This window comes from Neoarius graeffei, chromosome 10 (assembly GCF_027579695.1).
Source record: "Neoarius graeffei isolate fNeoGra1 chromosome 10, fNeoGra1.pri, whole genome shotgun sequence".
Taxonomy (NCBI): domain Eukaryota; kingdom Metazoa; phylum Chordata; class Actinopteri; order Siluriformes; family Ariidae; genus Neoarius; species Neoarius graeffei.
In genome coordinates this window covers 10957263-10974214 of record NC_083578.1, presented here as the reverse complement: position 1 = coordinate 10974214, position 16952 = coordinate 10957263, and the positions used below count along the sequence as shown (strand labels likewise).

Sequence of the window (16952 nt, the reverse complement as noted above, 5' to 3'; positions counted from 1 at the left end):
ACTAACATTGAAGTGTATGATAGAAATGGATTGAATGGTGATGAAATCTGCTGTGTGTGTGTGTTTCAGGTCGAGGAAGTTAGGAGTATCCTTGATAAGATTTCCTCACAGGTGAATGAGGTGAAAAAGAAGCACAGCATGATCCTCTCAGCTCCCAACCCTGATGAAAGTGTGTATATACACACACACACACACACACACACACACACACACACACCTGCACCATACACACACAGTACACTCCAAACTCCATCTGACGTACTGTATATCCGATGGCCCAGATTGACTTGAAGTGAATAGTCTTTTAAAAGTTTTGCACTGGAGCTAAGGGATCAGTTTTAACAATGCTGCGTGATACAAACTTCTTGATTATTTTATGTCATTGTTGAACACACACAATCTCCAGAACATCTGCTGGTTTGTGAACACAACACTTTGTGTCATGCTAGTTAATGTACAATGCTCATTTTGCGTCACGGTACTGGCTGAAGTCGTTGTTTCAAATGCACGCACACATTTGTGCAGCTCAGGCTAAATATAACCTTGTCTTGCACAATAAAAGCAGGAAATCACACACGCGCGCACACACTTCTACTGCATCCTCGAGGAAACATGTGAAGGAAACCTCACCTTTCCCACCATCAAATACTCATTCATCTGCTTTAAAGACTCCTTTTTAAAATCCACATCCTCAATTCACAGAACCTATTTTCATTTCCTTTTTCTAGATCATTCTCTCTCACTCGCTCTCTCACACACACACACACACACACGTGCGCGCGCACACACAATCAATATACACAACCTCAGCTCACCCAGAGTTCATGTAAAATTTCCTTACAGCCATCAGAACAACTCTGATAGTGTTTGACTGTTAGCATTCAGCTTCTGTGTCAGTGCTGAAGTCAGCTATAACGGACCCGTGTACATCTTTCTAACAATCTTCAAGTGAACAAAACATCCCCGAGGGTCATGTGAAGATGAATCCAACTTCATTAGCGTTGCCACATGACGTCTGTTTTGCCCTCCAGTGAAGTCATGTTATTACGTCAGCTAGTCAACCAGCCCCTCCTGGTGGAGGGGTTTGAGTGCCTCAAGGATTCTAGGAGCTATGTTGTCGGGGCAATTGCCCCTGGTAGGGTCTCCCAAGGCAAACAGGTCCTAGATGAGAGGTCAGACAAAGAGTGGTTCAAAATGACTCTTATGAAAGAAAAAAACAGGTATCTGAGTACCCTTGCCTGGACCAGGGATACCGGGGCCCCACCCTGGAGCCAGGCCTGGGGGAGGGGCTCATTGGCAAGTGCTTGGTGGCTGGGCCTATGTCCGTGGGGCCCAGCCCAAATGAGCAACACAGAACCACTATCCTGTGGACCCACCACCCGCAGGAGGTGCCGTAAGGGTCCGGTGCACTGTGGATCGGGTGGTAGCCAAAGGCGGAGGCCCTGGCGTGTTGATCCCCGGCTGACAAAACTGGCTTTTGGGACATGGAATGTCACCTCTCTGGTGGGAAAGGAGCCTGAGCTTGTGCATGAGGTTGAGCAGTACCGACTAGATATAGTTGGGCTCATCTCAACACATAGCTTAGGATCTGGAGCCAATTTCCTGGAGAGGGGTTGGACACTCTTCTTTGCTGGAGTTGCCAAGGGTGAGTGGTGCCGGGCAGGGGTGGGGCTATTGGTGGCCCCCCAGTTCAGCCTGCTCACATTGGAGTTCTCCCCAGTGAATGAGAGGGTTGTTTCCCTGCGCCTTCGGGTCAGGGAACGGTCTCTGACTGTCATTGTTATGTGCCAAATGGTAGTTCAGAGTACCCGGCCTTCTTGGAGTCCTTGAGTGGGGTGCTAGACCGTGCACTACGAGGGGACTCCATTGTTTTACTGTGGGAATTCATTGTTCACGTGGGCAATGACTGAGACCTGGAGGGGTGTGATTGGGAGGATACCCTGCCCAATCTGAACCCGAGTGGTGTTCAGTCGTTTGACTTCTGTGCCATGCATGGTTTGGCCATAACAAATACCATGTTTGAGCATAAGGGTGTCCATAAGTGCACGTGGCACGAGGACATCCTAGGCCATAGATCGATGATTGATTGACTTTGTAGTTGTTTCATCTGATCTACCACCGTATGTCTTGGACACTCAGGTGAAGAGAGGAGCAGAGCTGTGAACTGATCACTACCTGGTGGCGAGCTGGATCAGATGGTGGGGGAGGAGGCCGGACAGACCTGGCAGGCCCAAACGAGTAGTGAGGGTATGCTGGGAACATCTGGCGGAGGCTCCCATCCATTGGATCTTCAACTGCCACATCCAGCAGAGCTTCAACTGCATACTGGGGGAGGGTGGGGACATTGAGTCCGAGTGGACCATGTTCCGCACCTCTATTGCTGAGACGGCCATGCAGAGCTGCGACTGCAAGGTTGTTGGTGCCTGTCAGGGCGGTAATCCCCGAACCCGGTGGTGGACACCTGTGGTGAGGGGACTCCTTCAGCCTGACTGCTCCCATCAGGCTCGGTTAGCCTGTGGGTCTCCAGAGGCAGCTGATAAATACCGATGGGCCAAGCGGAATGTGGCTCTGGCGGTCACTGAAGCAAAAACTCGGGTATGGGAAGAGTTCGGTGAGGCCATGGAAAGTGACTTTCGGTCGGCCTTGAAGAGATTCTGGCAAACCGTCCTGCGGCTCAGGAAGGGAAAGCAGTGCTCTGTCCCTACTGTTTACAGCGAGGATGGAGTGCTGTTCACCTCAACAGGGGACATCATCTGACAGTGGAAGGAATACTTTGAGGATCTCCTCAATCCCACCTTCATGTTGTCCAAGGAGGACGCAGAGTCTGAGGGTGCTTGGAAGGACTCTCCCATCACAGGGGCTGAGGTTGCTGAGGTGGTTAAAAAGCTCCTCGGTGGCCGGGCTCCTGGGGGTGGATGAGATTCATCCTGAGTTCCTGAAGGCACTGGATGTTGCTGGGCTGTCTTGGCTGACATGCCTCTTCAATGTTGCGTGGAGGTCGGGGACAGTGCCTCTGGATTGGCAGACTGGGGTGGTGGTTCCCCTTTTTAAAAAGGGGGAATGGAGAGTGTGTTCCAACTATAGGGGGATCACACTTCTCAGCCTCCCTGGGAAAGCCTATGCTAGGGTGCTGGAGAGGAGAGTCCGGCTGATAGTTGAACCTCGGAGTCAGGAGGAGCAATGCGGTTTTCATCCTGGTCGTCGAACACTGGACCAGCTCTTTACTCTTGCAAGGGTCCTGGAGGGTGCATTGGAGTTTGCCCAACCTACATGTGTTTTGTGGACCTGGAGAAGGCTTACGACCGTGTCCCTCATGGTGCCCTGTGGGGGGTGCTTTGGGAGTATGGGGTTCTGGGCCCACTACTGTGGGCCATTCGGACCCTGTATGACCGGAGCAGGAGTTAGGTTCATGTTGCCGGCAGTAAGTCGGACTTGTTCCGCCAAGGCTGCCCTTTGTCACTGGTTCTGTTCATAACTTTTACGGACAGAATTTCTAGGTGCAGCCAAGGGGCGGAGGGTGTCTGGTTTGGTGGCAGCAGGATCATGTCTTTGCTTTTTGTGGATGATGTGGTCCTGTTGGCTTTGTCAATCTGTGACTTGCAGCATGTACTGGGACGGTTTGCAGTTGGGATGAGGATCAGCACGTCCAAGTTCGTGGCCATAGTGTTGATCCGGAAACGGGCGGAGTGCCTACTCCAGGTCAGGGGGGAGTTGCTACCTAAAGTGGAGGAGTTTAAGTATCTCAGGGTTTTGTTCACGAGTGAGGGTAAAGGGGAGCGGGAGTTGGACAGATGGATCGGGGCAGCATCAGCGGTGATGCGGATGCTAAACCGGTCTGTGGTGGTAAAGAGAAAGCTGAGCCAAAAGGCAAAGCTCTCAATTTTACTAGCCCATCTACGTTCCCACTCTCACCTATGGTCACGAGCTATGGGTAGTGACCAAAAGAATGAGATTGCGGATACAAGCGGTAGAAATGAGCTTTCTCCACAGGGTTGGCTGGGTTCTCCCTTAGAGACGGGGTGAGAAGCTTGGTCATTCCGGGAGAGACTTGGAGTAGAACCACTGCTCCTCCACATCGAAAGGAGTCAGTTGAGGTGGTTCAGGCACCTTGTTAGGATGCCCCCTGGACACTTCCCAAGGGAGGTTTTCTGGGCATGCCCCACCGGGAGGAGACCCCGGGGCAGACCCAGGACACGCTGGAGAGATTACATCTCTCGGCTGGCCTGGGAACGCCTTGGTATTCCCCCAGAAGAGCTAGTGGAGGTGGCCAGGGAGAGGAAAGTCTGGACTGCTCTGCTTCGGCTGCTACCACCGCGATCCGGATAAGCGGTAGAAGATGGATGGATAGTCAACCAGCCAGGAAATTACTGAGCTAATTCTTTCCAAGACCACAACCAAATATAACATACTGAATCTGAACACACCTTGTATTGTATTCTGTTCAGATAGCTAGCAATCATAGCTAACTTTGTTGTTTAACAACTTAAAATTAGCTTCCGTTGTGCATACAACCAACAGCTCGTAAGATTATTATTATTATTATTATTATTATTATTTTTAAGTACACGGTCCATGTTTTCAGAGCCACTTATTTCTTTCGTTTCTTTTTTCCTAACATGATTTTTAAAAAGTGTCGCGGAGATATTCCAAAAAAAAAAAAGTTTACTTCAAATTTTTTGGAAGGAGTCTTAAGTGTCAGGAAAAGCTGAAATGGGAATGTTTACCGACACTGTGAAGTCTTCAGGACGTTTTTGGGTTTCTGTGTAACATGAGAGTGTGCCTTTTTTCATTTTATTTTTTTGCTTATTTATTGATTGATTGATTGGGCTTATTAACTTAGAGAGGTGATGGAAAGAGCTGCTATAACATAAGTGAAAACAGGATCTCGCTTGTTTCGTGAATGTTTTGCGCTGACCAAACTCTGATCTACGTTCATGTATGTTTTTACTAGTTTCTCTTTGCTCTGCTTAACATTTGATTTCTGATTTGTTAATTTAGGGACCAAAGAGGAGCTCGAACAGCTGACGGTGGAAATCAAGAAAAATGCCAATCTGGTGCGGACCAAACTCAAATGTGAGTGAGTGTGAGAGAGACAAAGAGTGTGTGTGTGTGTGTGAGAGAGAGACAAAGAGTGAGAGAGGGAGAAAGAAATGGAGAGAGTGAAAAGGAGGGAGGGAGAAGGAAAGTGCTGCAATATAACCAGGGTTCAAATCCCTTTCATTGTGCATCCATTAGAGAAGTCTTTCACCTCACTAATGGTTTTCTGCTGCCGCAGGAGTACATTAAGCAACTTCTGAGGCCTAATTTGTTTCTCCTCCAAATAGCAGTGTGGATCGTGGGTCATCTTTATCAGGCAACATTGCACAATATCAAATTTTCAGAAATAGCATGAATATAACACATCAAATATATTTAATTGCAAAAGTAAAACATTCAAAATTACTTTTCCGCACAAAGAAATTCCATGTCAGTCCGAGGTATAAGGTAATTCTTTCTCCTCTCTTCATCCTCAGCTATGCAGCAGAGCTTGCCTCCTGAAGACCAAGCCAACCGTGCCTCAGTGGACGAGCGCATCCAGAGAACGCAGGTGGAGATCCTCGTCTTCTCAGAAGTGTTTTGGATCGTTTTTTTTTTTTTTTTTTAAGCTTCATGAAACAGGGACTTCAGTTTTGGTTTTAATTAATACTAGAGCGGCGGCTACAATTATAGACGATCCAGAATTATTGACACCTTTTTAGATTTACCAAGGAAAAAACTATTTTACAAAGGTGAGTTTCAGTTCCAACAGTTATTATTGGTTAATTAATCAACCGGAAGACCCCCCCCCCCCCCCCCCCCCCCCCGCCCTTTGATCTTGTCATCTGATGACACAACTCGTTACCAAATTCACCGATATTTCATGATCTTGTCGAAACCGACTTTGTTTCTTACTCTTTCATTTGACAGTCGCTATTTTGTATCTAAACGCGCGTTTGAGAGGTCACGTGAGGTGTCGATAATAGTGATCACTTTCACCGGTGTCCACCGTTATCGACACCCTGTGGAATTAAGTGACGTTTACAACTGTTATGGATCAATCTTTGTGTAACATTGTTGAAGTAGATGAAGTACTTGAAAAAATAAATAAATAAATAAAATGCTGTGATTTTATATATATATTTTTTCTGATTCATAACAGAATGGGAATGTTTATAGAGTATTTAGAATCCTATTGCAGTAAATAGAATTAGACCAGAATTAAATTACTAGTGTATGAAAAAATTACACGCTTGTAATATTCAGATTTTTCTATTCCATTCAGATTTTTTTTTTTTTTTTTTTGCAGTTTGTTGTAAATATCTGCCACATATTACAAGATCAGTAGCCATTTTATATTTTGGTTCGAGGAATGACATGACCTTTGACTTGGATTTTCATGTGGTTGCAGGGTCAATCGCCTGTTGACATTTATTGGTAAACTACAAAACTAGAAATTAATGGAACAAAAAGATTTTCTGACGCAGGTTAAACATTATCAGTTCATTTGTTTACAAACATTAGAATTATTTCCTCATTTACGTGAAGACTGACATCCATATATTTATATAAAAGATATTTTGTACTAAATATAAGTCTATGGAAAACAAATTTTAAATAAAAACTGTTTTGTTAACTTAATACATCATACTGCTTTTTTTTTTTTTTTAAATAATCATCTGGGTGTTGATAATTGTGGAACAGTGTCACATGATCTGATATGCTAAGTAATCGGGAATCAACTCGGGGGGGGCCCAGTGGAAGTTTGAGTAATTATTCATGCACAATTTGCATACTGAAAGTCTTTTCTACTTTTGCAATGGCCAAAAGATCATTAAGGTGCCGATAATTGTAGCTGCCACTCTAGTACTTGAACTCGGCTAAAACGAACGATGAAAAACAAGGAAGTCATAGTTCAGCACCAATGACTGAGAAACTACGACAGCGTTTTAGGGCCACTGTTCGAGAGTAAAGTTGAACAACTTGGAGAAAAATGTCAACATGTATGATATTGTGAGATAAAAGTTGCAATATTTCAATATAATTATGATTTGAAATTTTACAACTTTTGTTCTTGAAATATTGCAATTTTTTCCTCATATCAGATAGTATGATTTCTCATCTTATTATCTCTAGCTGCTTTATCCTTCTACAGGGTCGCAGGCAAGCTGGAGCCTATCCCAGCTGACTATGGGCGAGAGGCGGGGTACACCCTGGACAAGTCGCCAGGTCATCACAGGGCTGACACATAGACACAGACAACCATTCACACTCACATTCACACCTACGCTCAATTTAGAGTCACCAGTTAACCTAACCTGCATGTCTTTGGACTGTGGGGGAAACCGGAGCACCCGGAGGAAACCCACGCGGACACGGGGAGAACATGCAAACTCCGCACAGAAAGGCTCTCGCCGGCCACGGGGCTCGAACCCGGACCTTCTTGCTGTGAGGCGACAGCGCTAACCACTACACCACCGTGCCGCCCATAGTATGATTTGATTTTTATTATTTTTTTCCTTCCCCTTCAAAATATTACAACTCCATGTTTAAAGTCTTGTGGCCCCAAATACAGTAGCTCTAAAATGTGGAAACAAATATTTATACTGTATATGAACCCCATTGCCCTGTCCTCCTTTAACCTGGCTCCAAATCAACACACCAAGGCAGAACACTCTCACCTTTTTTCAATTTATTCGCAAGTGTTAAATTGTGTTAAAAGGGAAGAGATCTCAACACTGTGATTTAAATCCATTCCTGATGTATCTGTTTCTTCAGAATTGGATATCCAGGCCTTCTATTTTCCGGTTTCATTATTTGGCATCAGAGTTTAATTAAAATCCATTCTCCTGCTTTTCTGGAAATGATGCAGGATTTTAAATGAGCAAAATGAACCAAGTTTGTATTAATGATCCAACTGTTATAGACTCAGCTGTTAGTTGCTTTGGCTAAATGAAATGTCAGGATGTTCCACTTAGCAATGCTAAATCACCCCTGGGGTGTGTGGGGGGGTACTGGCATCCCATCCAGGGTGTGTTCCTGCCTTACACCTAGTGATCCTGAGATTCTGGATCCACCGTGACCCTGACCAGGATAAAGTGCTTGTTGAAGATGAATGAAAAAAAAAAAATTGAAACGAAAGCATTTCTGTATAAAGCAGTACCATCTCCCGTGTTTCAGACTTAGAAGACTAACTGTTTCAGCAGACATGCAGTTTGTTAGAAAACGCTCAGCGTAGCCCCTTTGTTTCACTGTTTATTTTAGTATGAAGCTGACTGTGTTATTTCTGTCTTTCTCTCTCTGTAGTACACGGTCTTGTCTCGAAAGTTTGTGGAGGTCATGACTGAGTACAACAGCACACAGGTTTCCTTCAGAGATCGCAGCAAGAGCAGGATCCAGAGACAGCTGGAGATCAGTGAGCCTCTCTCTCTGTCACACACACTCTCTCTCTCTCTCTCGCACATTCTCTTCAAAGAGATCAGTCTTGTTTACATGCACGTACTTGTAACATTTCTCCTCACCAGATATACCAAGAGTGTGTGTCTAATGCTAGCAGCCATGGATTACGTGTGTGTACACTCTCATACCCTCTCTTTATCTGTATATTGTGTAGTCGGCTTGTTCTTGGTGTGTGTGTGTGTGTGTGTGTGTGTGTGTGTGTAATTTGAAAAAAATTATATATATTAATTAAAAAAAAACTATTGCATCTCAAAAAATTAGAATACCATAAAGTTCCTTTTTTTTCATAATTTAATTCAAAAAGGTAAACTTTCATATATTCTATATTCATTACATGTAAAGTGAAATATTTAAAGCCTTTTTTGTTTTAATTTTGATGATTATGGCTTATAGCTCATGAAAATCAGAAATCCAGTATCTCAGATTATTAGAATATTCCCTAATATGTGTGTATATATGTGTGTGTATGTGTGTGTATATATATATATATATATATATATATATATATATATATATAAATTTTTTGTACACGTGTGTGTATACACACATTTTTATTTATATATATATATATATATATATATATATATATATATATATAATATAAGTGTGTGTATATATACACGTGTACAAAAATTTTATATATATATATATATATATATATATATATATATATATATATATATATAATTTAAAAAAGTTTATATATAATTTTTTTAATTCTATTTTATATTGTACACTTTTTCTTTTTGCATGTCTGATTAACTTACTGCTGTAACATAATTTCCCACCTTTGGATCAATAAAGTTAATCTGTGTGTCTGTCTGTGTCTCTCTGCCTACATTTCTATCTGTCTGTCTCTCTCTCTCGGTGTCTGCATGTCTCTCTATCTATCTGTCTTTGTCTGTGCATCTCTGTCTATATCTATCCATCTGTGTGTGTGTTGTCTGTCTCTATCTATCTGTCTGTGTGTGTCCTGTGTCTGTCTGTGTTTCTCTCTTGTCTGTCTTCGTGTCTGTCTGTCTAACTATCCATCCGTCTGTCTGTCTGTGTGTGTCTCTGTCTATATCCTCTTGCACATGCTTGAACTACTTCAAGTGTTTTATCTCATCATCGACTGCTAGCATTAGCTGCTGATCAGCTGAGTGGATGGAGAACATTCCACACCCTAACATCAGAACACAGCAAGTCTGGGCTCGACAATGCCGGGAATCCGAAAGAGCAAAATTAGCTGTGCTCTGTAGGTGGGAGGGGCATTTTTTTTCCTCTCTGTCTCTCCTGTCAATCACTGCAGCACTAGCTTCTGGTGGTGTATTAGGAAGAGGGCAGATAGTGCTTTTATTCCGAGTGTTCAGCTGCCCTGCGATATAGCATGATGAGCAGTTTGAAAAGATGTTATGGCTAGCTTCATGTGCTTCAGAAGAAGATGGTGTGATGGGGAACAGCGAGCTTATGTGTAGGAATTAGGCAGATTCTACCATAACAGAGGCCAGTTAAGTCCCATCTCCTTAAATTGCTGAATTGATTATTTTGATCATTCTATTAAGTTTTTCTAGTAGCATTTGGGGTCTTGGACATTCACAGTAACTTTTAGGACAGTAGTCCTGGTAACTAATTAATAAAAGCCTGGCATGACAGACATGCTAAATGACAATAGAAACACATCGGTTTCTATCATCAAAATCTGACAGACAAACTAACGTCTACCATCATATTCTGACAGACACTCTAGATGACAATAGCAACAAAACTGTTTCTTACATTATTAATCTGACAAATTTAGTAATAATATTAAATACCTCATCACTAGAACCAAATAATAAAATAAAATATTGAAATAAAAAAGATAAAATTTATTTTCAAAATTGAAATCAACAATAATTGTCAGAACAGTGACGATAGACACGACTGTGTCACTTTTGCGGGGAAATAACACATTGAAATGGCCTGTCGGCTGAAAGGGTCGCATCGCAAGTGGCTCTGATTTATCTCAACTTAGGATAATTTTCCTCCAGAAAAATTTAGTTATGAATGCACAAATATATTCTCAATGTTTCTATCGTCAAAAATTTCTATCGTCAGGATAGCTGACAGAAAATCTTACCTTGATTTATTTGATGAAATCTAGCTGTCAGAACTCCAAGTCTTGCCCGGAAGTAAATGTCTGCTGTCACAAAAATCATGCGCAGTAGAATTTCCTCTTTGCGTCAGTCAACACGTGCGTGGCGAGGGCTTGAATTTTGCTATCGTCAGGTGCATTAGACTGACAGACTGACGATAGCATTTTTTAAAAATAACTGTGGGCTTCTCTCGTGAACGTAATAGATTTTTCGCTGTTGATCTATTTCAACTCTATCTGTTGACACCCAAAAATGATAAAGCCTGCTTCCACACGATAACTACCAAAGATCCATAATGGCCGAGTCTATCGTCAGGTCATCTGACAGAAATTCACTGACGATAGCAACAGGGATAATGAAAGTGATTTTTAAAATGGGAGTTATGTCTGTCAGATATGTCAAAGAAATAGAACTTTATTCTTTAAAAATCTTTTATTGATATACTCAGTGTATTTTTAAATGACGTGCTGTTTTAGAAGACCAAATACCATATTTTCAATCTTGAAAATATTACCTCACTGAAAAAAGGACAAGAAAAATTTCTTATTTTGTTGGCAAGTGATTAATGGATCCAGTTACGGTAGAATCTGCCATTAGCAAATTGCTTATGGTCCCAATTAGGAAAAAAATCAAGCATTAGAGTAACATAATATTAAATAAAACAAATCTGGAAGTGTAAACAAATCCACGACTACTTTTAGCAGTAACCCTTGAGCCTCAGATCAGTCATGATGCTTTGTGTTGGATTGTACTGTTACATTTCTGCAATATGTTTATATCACTTGCTTGTCTTAATGATATTTTATCTTATGGAGAAATTTTGCTGTGATTTTTATCCTCCTCTAACCTCCTGTAACTTTTTTTTTTTAATATTGAGTTTCAAGAATATTATACATTTCGGGGGGGGACAGACTGGGTGTATGAGGATTTCAACACCCACGTTGATATTGATCGATATCATGTCAAGTTAAAGTAAATTGACTTTTTAAAATATGAAGATGTGTCTACAGTACACAGGGACTGTTGTGAGTCAGTGGATGTGGATGTTCCAGCAGGAGCTGCTTAATTAGGTTCTCGTTCAGCATGTGACACATGAGACTAGGCTCTATGTCACCAGAGACTGTGTTGTAGGCGTTTCCTCGGCAACGCAAGACTGGAGGGCCAGATATTCCTCGCCACAGTGGGCTGAGAGAGGGGTCATGTGACTGACTAAGGCTGTATGTGCGCTCAGGATCAGAGGTGGTGTTCAAGGTGTGTCATGTGATTGCTTCCAGCTCTATAAATACAGTATTGATCGTATCAAGCAAACTGCATTGTTATAGCAGCTAAAGTAGCAAGAAGTATATGAATTATTACAAATACAAACAGCATAAACTCCACAGTGAGTTATGCTGCGCTCAAATATAAATGTGTTGTCTAATTCAGACGGCATATAAAGTTGTAACGTTGATGTGAAACGGCAGAACAAGATGAACATCGAATCAGTACCAAGTATAATTACAGTCTAATTTTAGTTGTGAAGTTTTTTGTTAAAAATCTTCATCACAATATTCAGTGGTCGAGTTGTAAAATCAAACCAGGGGGGATGGTGAAATTTTTAGTCGCGTGTCGACCCATCGGTTGGTCCATCGGTGGGAAACTGGTTTGCTTTTAAGAGGGTTTGCACACAACGTAGGTCTGTGGACCTTGTTCATTTACCAGACATCCAGTATTTTGTGCTGATAAAGTGTGTAGTACACACTGTGTACCCTGTGTAACCTGTGTACAGGTTAGGCAGCCAAGTTTTTTGCTTTGGCATATTAACCATGGATATTGTTGTTTCTTCTGCCTGAAAATATTGGATGTCCAGCAATCAGGGATATCTTGCTCATCTCCCTGACAACTTGGGCCCTCATCTGCATCACTGTCTTGCCCTAGCCTGGGCCCGCCCATCCTAAGTGTGACGCAACACGGGGGCCTGTCGCGAACTTAGTCTGGCAAGGCAAGCTATCTCCAGCTCTTCCAAGCTCCCGAAAAATCGGGAGCCAATCAACTTTGAGCATCTCCAACGGCCCTGGGTAGAGGCGTGTTCAAGGCAGTGACGTAGTAGAACTGCGACCGGAAGCCATAGATTGTTTACAGAATCTATGCCGGAAGCGCTTCATTCACTAGAAACATTACGAACATGGAGCAGCGGCAAGCCTTTGACACAGCGGTAGATGCTGTATTGAAAGCATTCAACGGGAAGTTCTCATTGAAAACGGAGCAAAGAGCAGCCCTGGAGGTATTTATCTTCTTCCCGTTACTCAAGCAGTTTCCGTCGCGTCGCATACGTCAGAGGAAAGAGTGATGTGATTGGTTTAAGCTTCGTCACAGCCTTTTCTGGCTTCGACCAGTAGCAAACTGAGGCATTTCAGGGAGGCGGGTCAACCAAGCGCTTTGGGAAACGGTTGGGCTTAATACTGTATCTTTGCCAGACCAAATGCTCGCAGAGCTTTGAAGTTGAGTTAGCCAGACTAGTCTTGCCCTAGCCTGGGAAATCCCATGCTGCTTTGCACAATCATTCCGATCTGAAAAGACAGTATGGAAACTATGGTCTAAAGGCTCGCCTGAGTTAGGGAGCCAATCAGAGAGTGGGGAGGGGTGGAAAGACGGTGACGCGTACTACTCGACAAATGGAAGCTTGTAGTTTATTTGGGACTGTTTACGGATCACATTTAACATGGCGGCGAGCGATACGAACCAAACTTTCGATCAAGCTTTAGACACTGTTCTGAATAGTTTAGAGCGAAAGTTTGTTTTAAAAAAAGAACAGCGTTTGGCGTTTCAGTCTTTCTTCGCCTCTTCGTCTTCTTCGTCGCTCTAACTACGTCACCGGGTACAACTGCCATGATTGGCCATGGGCTACATATACGCCAAATGATAGACATTCGCAACGTCCAATAAACGGCCGTTGACAATCGTAAACCACACCTCCCCTACGAGAAATTCAATAGGCAGATTCCAGACCATATTTCACTTGTGATATGGTCTGGTGTTAACCAGACTAGTCTTGCCCTGCTTCTGCTTCCTCCTCCCTTCCTCTTTCCACTTTAAAAACAAGAAATCCATGATAAACTACAGTATTTTTCCCTCATCTATGCTGATAATGAACTGTTTAAGGCCAACTAAAAAATAAGTACATAGGCTATGTTAGATAATGCTACATGTTAAAAACTTCTTTTTTTAGTTGGCCTTAAACAGTTCATTATCAGCATAGATGAGGAAAAATACTGTAGTTTATCATGGATTTCTTGTTTTTCAAATCAAAGCTAACATGAACCTGAGTAAGCTATCGATAGCTGGCTAGACTCCAAACTAACATTCATTATGATAGCTGTGTTGTTATCCGCCGCCCACAAATTAGGCGACATATCGGTAGCTTTACAGCGTGATAGTGGGCTCACAGAAAGTGTGACCGATATTCGTAACTCTTGACTTACCTCCCGAAATGTTTTTTTCTTGCGATCTTAAATCCGAACTTGCTTAGGTCTTGCTGTCCACTCCTCTTGGCCATGATGCTGCAATCCGCTGCTGTCGCTGACGCCGAATGAAATAAATAACGGAACTCCAACTGAATGTCACCTCCTCAAACGCTTCGCTTGCGCGTACGCGCCCTCTCTCGCGGTAGCTTATTGTATGCTCAGTTTCAAGGCAAGGCAAGTTTATTTATATAGCACAATTCATACACAATGGCAGTTCAATATGCTTTACAGAAGCAAAAACAGTAAACAATAGAGAAATAAAATTACATAAAATAATTTTATTTTTATTCTAAAACAATTAATTAAAAGAATTAAAAGAAAATAATAAGAATTAAACAATAGTAGAAATAAAATAATAAAATGCCAAAAAGAAAAAAGGAGAAAAAGAAACCAGCGGAATAAAATAGAATAAAATTAAAGTAAATTTAAAACATGCAGAGAAAGTAAAGATTATAAAAAATGTAAAAATATTAATTATTTAACAGAAAGCATCTGAAAACAGCTTGGTCTTTAACCTAGATTTGAAGCTGCCAACAGCAGGAGCATTTTTAATGTCCTCTGGCAGTTGGTTCCATAGATGTACTGCATAGTAGCTAAAAGCTGCTTCACCACACTTTGTTTTAACAACTGGTTTTAATAGTAAATTTTTCTGTTGCGATCTGGTAGATCTGATTGGGTTAGGCCGCTGCAACATATCAGAGAGGTAATTGGGCCCTGTACCATTTAGAGATTTGTATACCAGCAGCAATACTTTAAAGTCAGCAAAGCTACGTGGAATGGCATTTCTAATTCCAATGTTAAATAGAAGTAATGTCCACATTTATTGATAAAATTGCTCAAGGGAAGGGAGGGGGGATGCCCGTTTTAGAGGGGGGATGATTTTGACCATTTTTTTATTGCAGGGGGGATGGCATCCCCCCCCATCCCCCCTCAACTCGAGTACAGACAATATTTCTGTAGGAAATATCACATCCTCAGCTAGCTAGACGAATTGCTTGCGTCAATATTTCCCAGTTGCCTAGCAACGGTGATCTAATAACATGAACGGAGGCTTTTCATTCCCGAGTTTAAAGTACAGTGTTTATACTAGTGGTGTAAACCTCAGGCTTCCACACAATAAGAAACATGATTTCAATTTGTAAGGTAACGTTTCTTGATGCCACTGAATCTGTTGCGATACAATACGTAGAGGATATTACACGGTTGTGTGAAGATGTGAAGTTTATCTTCAAGTGGTGACCATGGTTACGAGTGAGTGAAGCGAACGATTGAAAATATTTTCAACATGAGAAGATAAACTTCACATCTTCACGCCACCGTGTAATGTTCTTTATATTATCTGGACACATCCACAAAAAAAAAAAACGCAAGTTAATCAAAAGAATTTTAATTTTGAACCGGTTTGCCATTTTGACAACGCGTCTACTGTAAGCGGCAAAACGCTAGGAGTGACATCATCGGAGTGAAATATCAGGAATTATTATACGCACAGGACACTTTTTCAATGGAATAAAAACGTGTTCTATTCCCTTCTAGCGGGCTTCATTGATTTGATTAGATAGCATGCAATATTGTTAGCATATCGCTTATCCTACGTGTATTACGTCACTCTACCCAATGGAGAATCAGCATTGAATATGGTTTACGATATCGCGTGATTGTCAAGACAATATGACGCCAGACGTGTAAAACTTCCACGCTCACGAGTGAGCGACTGGGACAATAGGTAAACAAACATGGCCGCCAGGTTTGCTTCGTTAAAAATATAAGATTTTGAGAGAATTTTGAATGAGAGACGCGTTGAACACCTGAAATGAATGTGTATGTATAATAATAATGGCTTTTTTCATGGTATATCAGATATATTCCATTTAGCTAGCATGATACTGAACGAGTTAAAGATGAGTAGCTGAATGGAATATACAGTATCTAATATACCACAAAAAAAGCCAGCCAATATTATGTAAATGTGTCACTCAGATCCGTGTTGTATTTCGTATGAAAAATGCGAGTTTTTCAACACGAGAAGATAAACTTCATATCCAAGTCCTTCCCATGCCGTATGGCGCATTAGGCGGCGCCGATCTCAGTTTCCGTAGCCCTCGGACTCTCGCCTAGTACATAGCTAGGGTTACAGTGGGGGGCGGGTCCTCTGGTAACCGCAAGAGTTCGACTCCCCACTCACATCTGTATTGCGGCGTGCCTTGCCAGACGGCAGTAGGTACCATTTTTAGGATGGTCTTTGGTATGACCCGACCGTGAGTAGAACTTGCGATCTCCCGATCGAGAGGCGGACACGCTAACCACTAGGCCGACTTGCGGTTCATATCTTCAAGCCAAAGTGTGATTTTTTTTTTTTTTTTAATAATATTATATCGACACGTTCACAAACACAAAGTCCCCAAATTTATCAAAACAGTTAATTGATTCTCTCATGAGTGACGTATAAAGATTTATGTCACAATTTTGGTTCTCCATGTCCCAGAGGGAGCTCATGTGGAAAAATACCAGTGGTGTATTTCCCAATAAAACACTCATGTATATATGACTAAATTAGTAGCCTCTGATCAAACTGTTGAGCTACTATTAAGATTTAAAAAATCATCTTGCGAGTGTATTAAATCATTTACACATCAGTTTAAAAATATGAACTATATTTCACTCTCAAGCTTTTGTCGGGGTTTTTTTTTTATATATGAGTGATTCCACGCTTATGGGTACTGAAATGGGGACATGAACTTATTTTTAAAAATTCACCTAAAACCATTTCTTTTTTTACCATCAGGTCACAAAACATGTAATCTTTAATGAATGATATGTTAACAGATAACTTTAATTTTCTGAGATGTAATAAAAA

At 41.8% G+C, this 16952-nt stretch overlaps 1 protein-coding gene across 2 annotated transcripts in view; it reads left to right on the top strand.

The window, feature by feature from the left end:
- Positions 1 to 16952, top strand: part of stx2b (syntaxin 2b) — a 47052-nt gene that overhangs the window by 13222 nt on the left and 16878 nt on the right. For both annotated transcript variants that reach the window (XM_060931276.1, XM_060931275.1), the window contains exons 3-6: positions 70 to 169; positions 4999 to 5073; positions 5514 to 5587; positions 8323 to 8431. In XM_060931276.1, coding sequence (XP_060787259.1) covers positions 70 to 169; positions 4999 to 5073; positions 5514 to 5587; positions 8323 to 8431 — 358 coding nt within the window. The remainder of the gene's footprint in view (positions 1 to 69; positions 170 to 4998; positions 5074 to 5513; positions 5588 to 8322; positions 8432 to 16952) is intronic.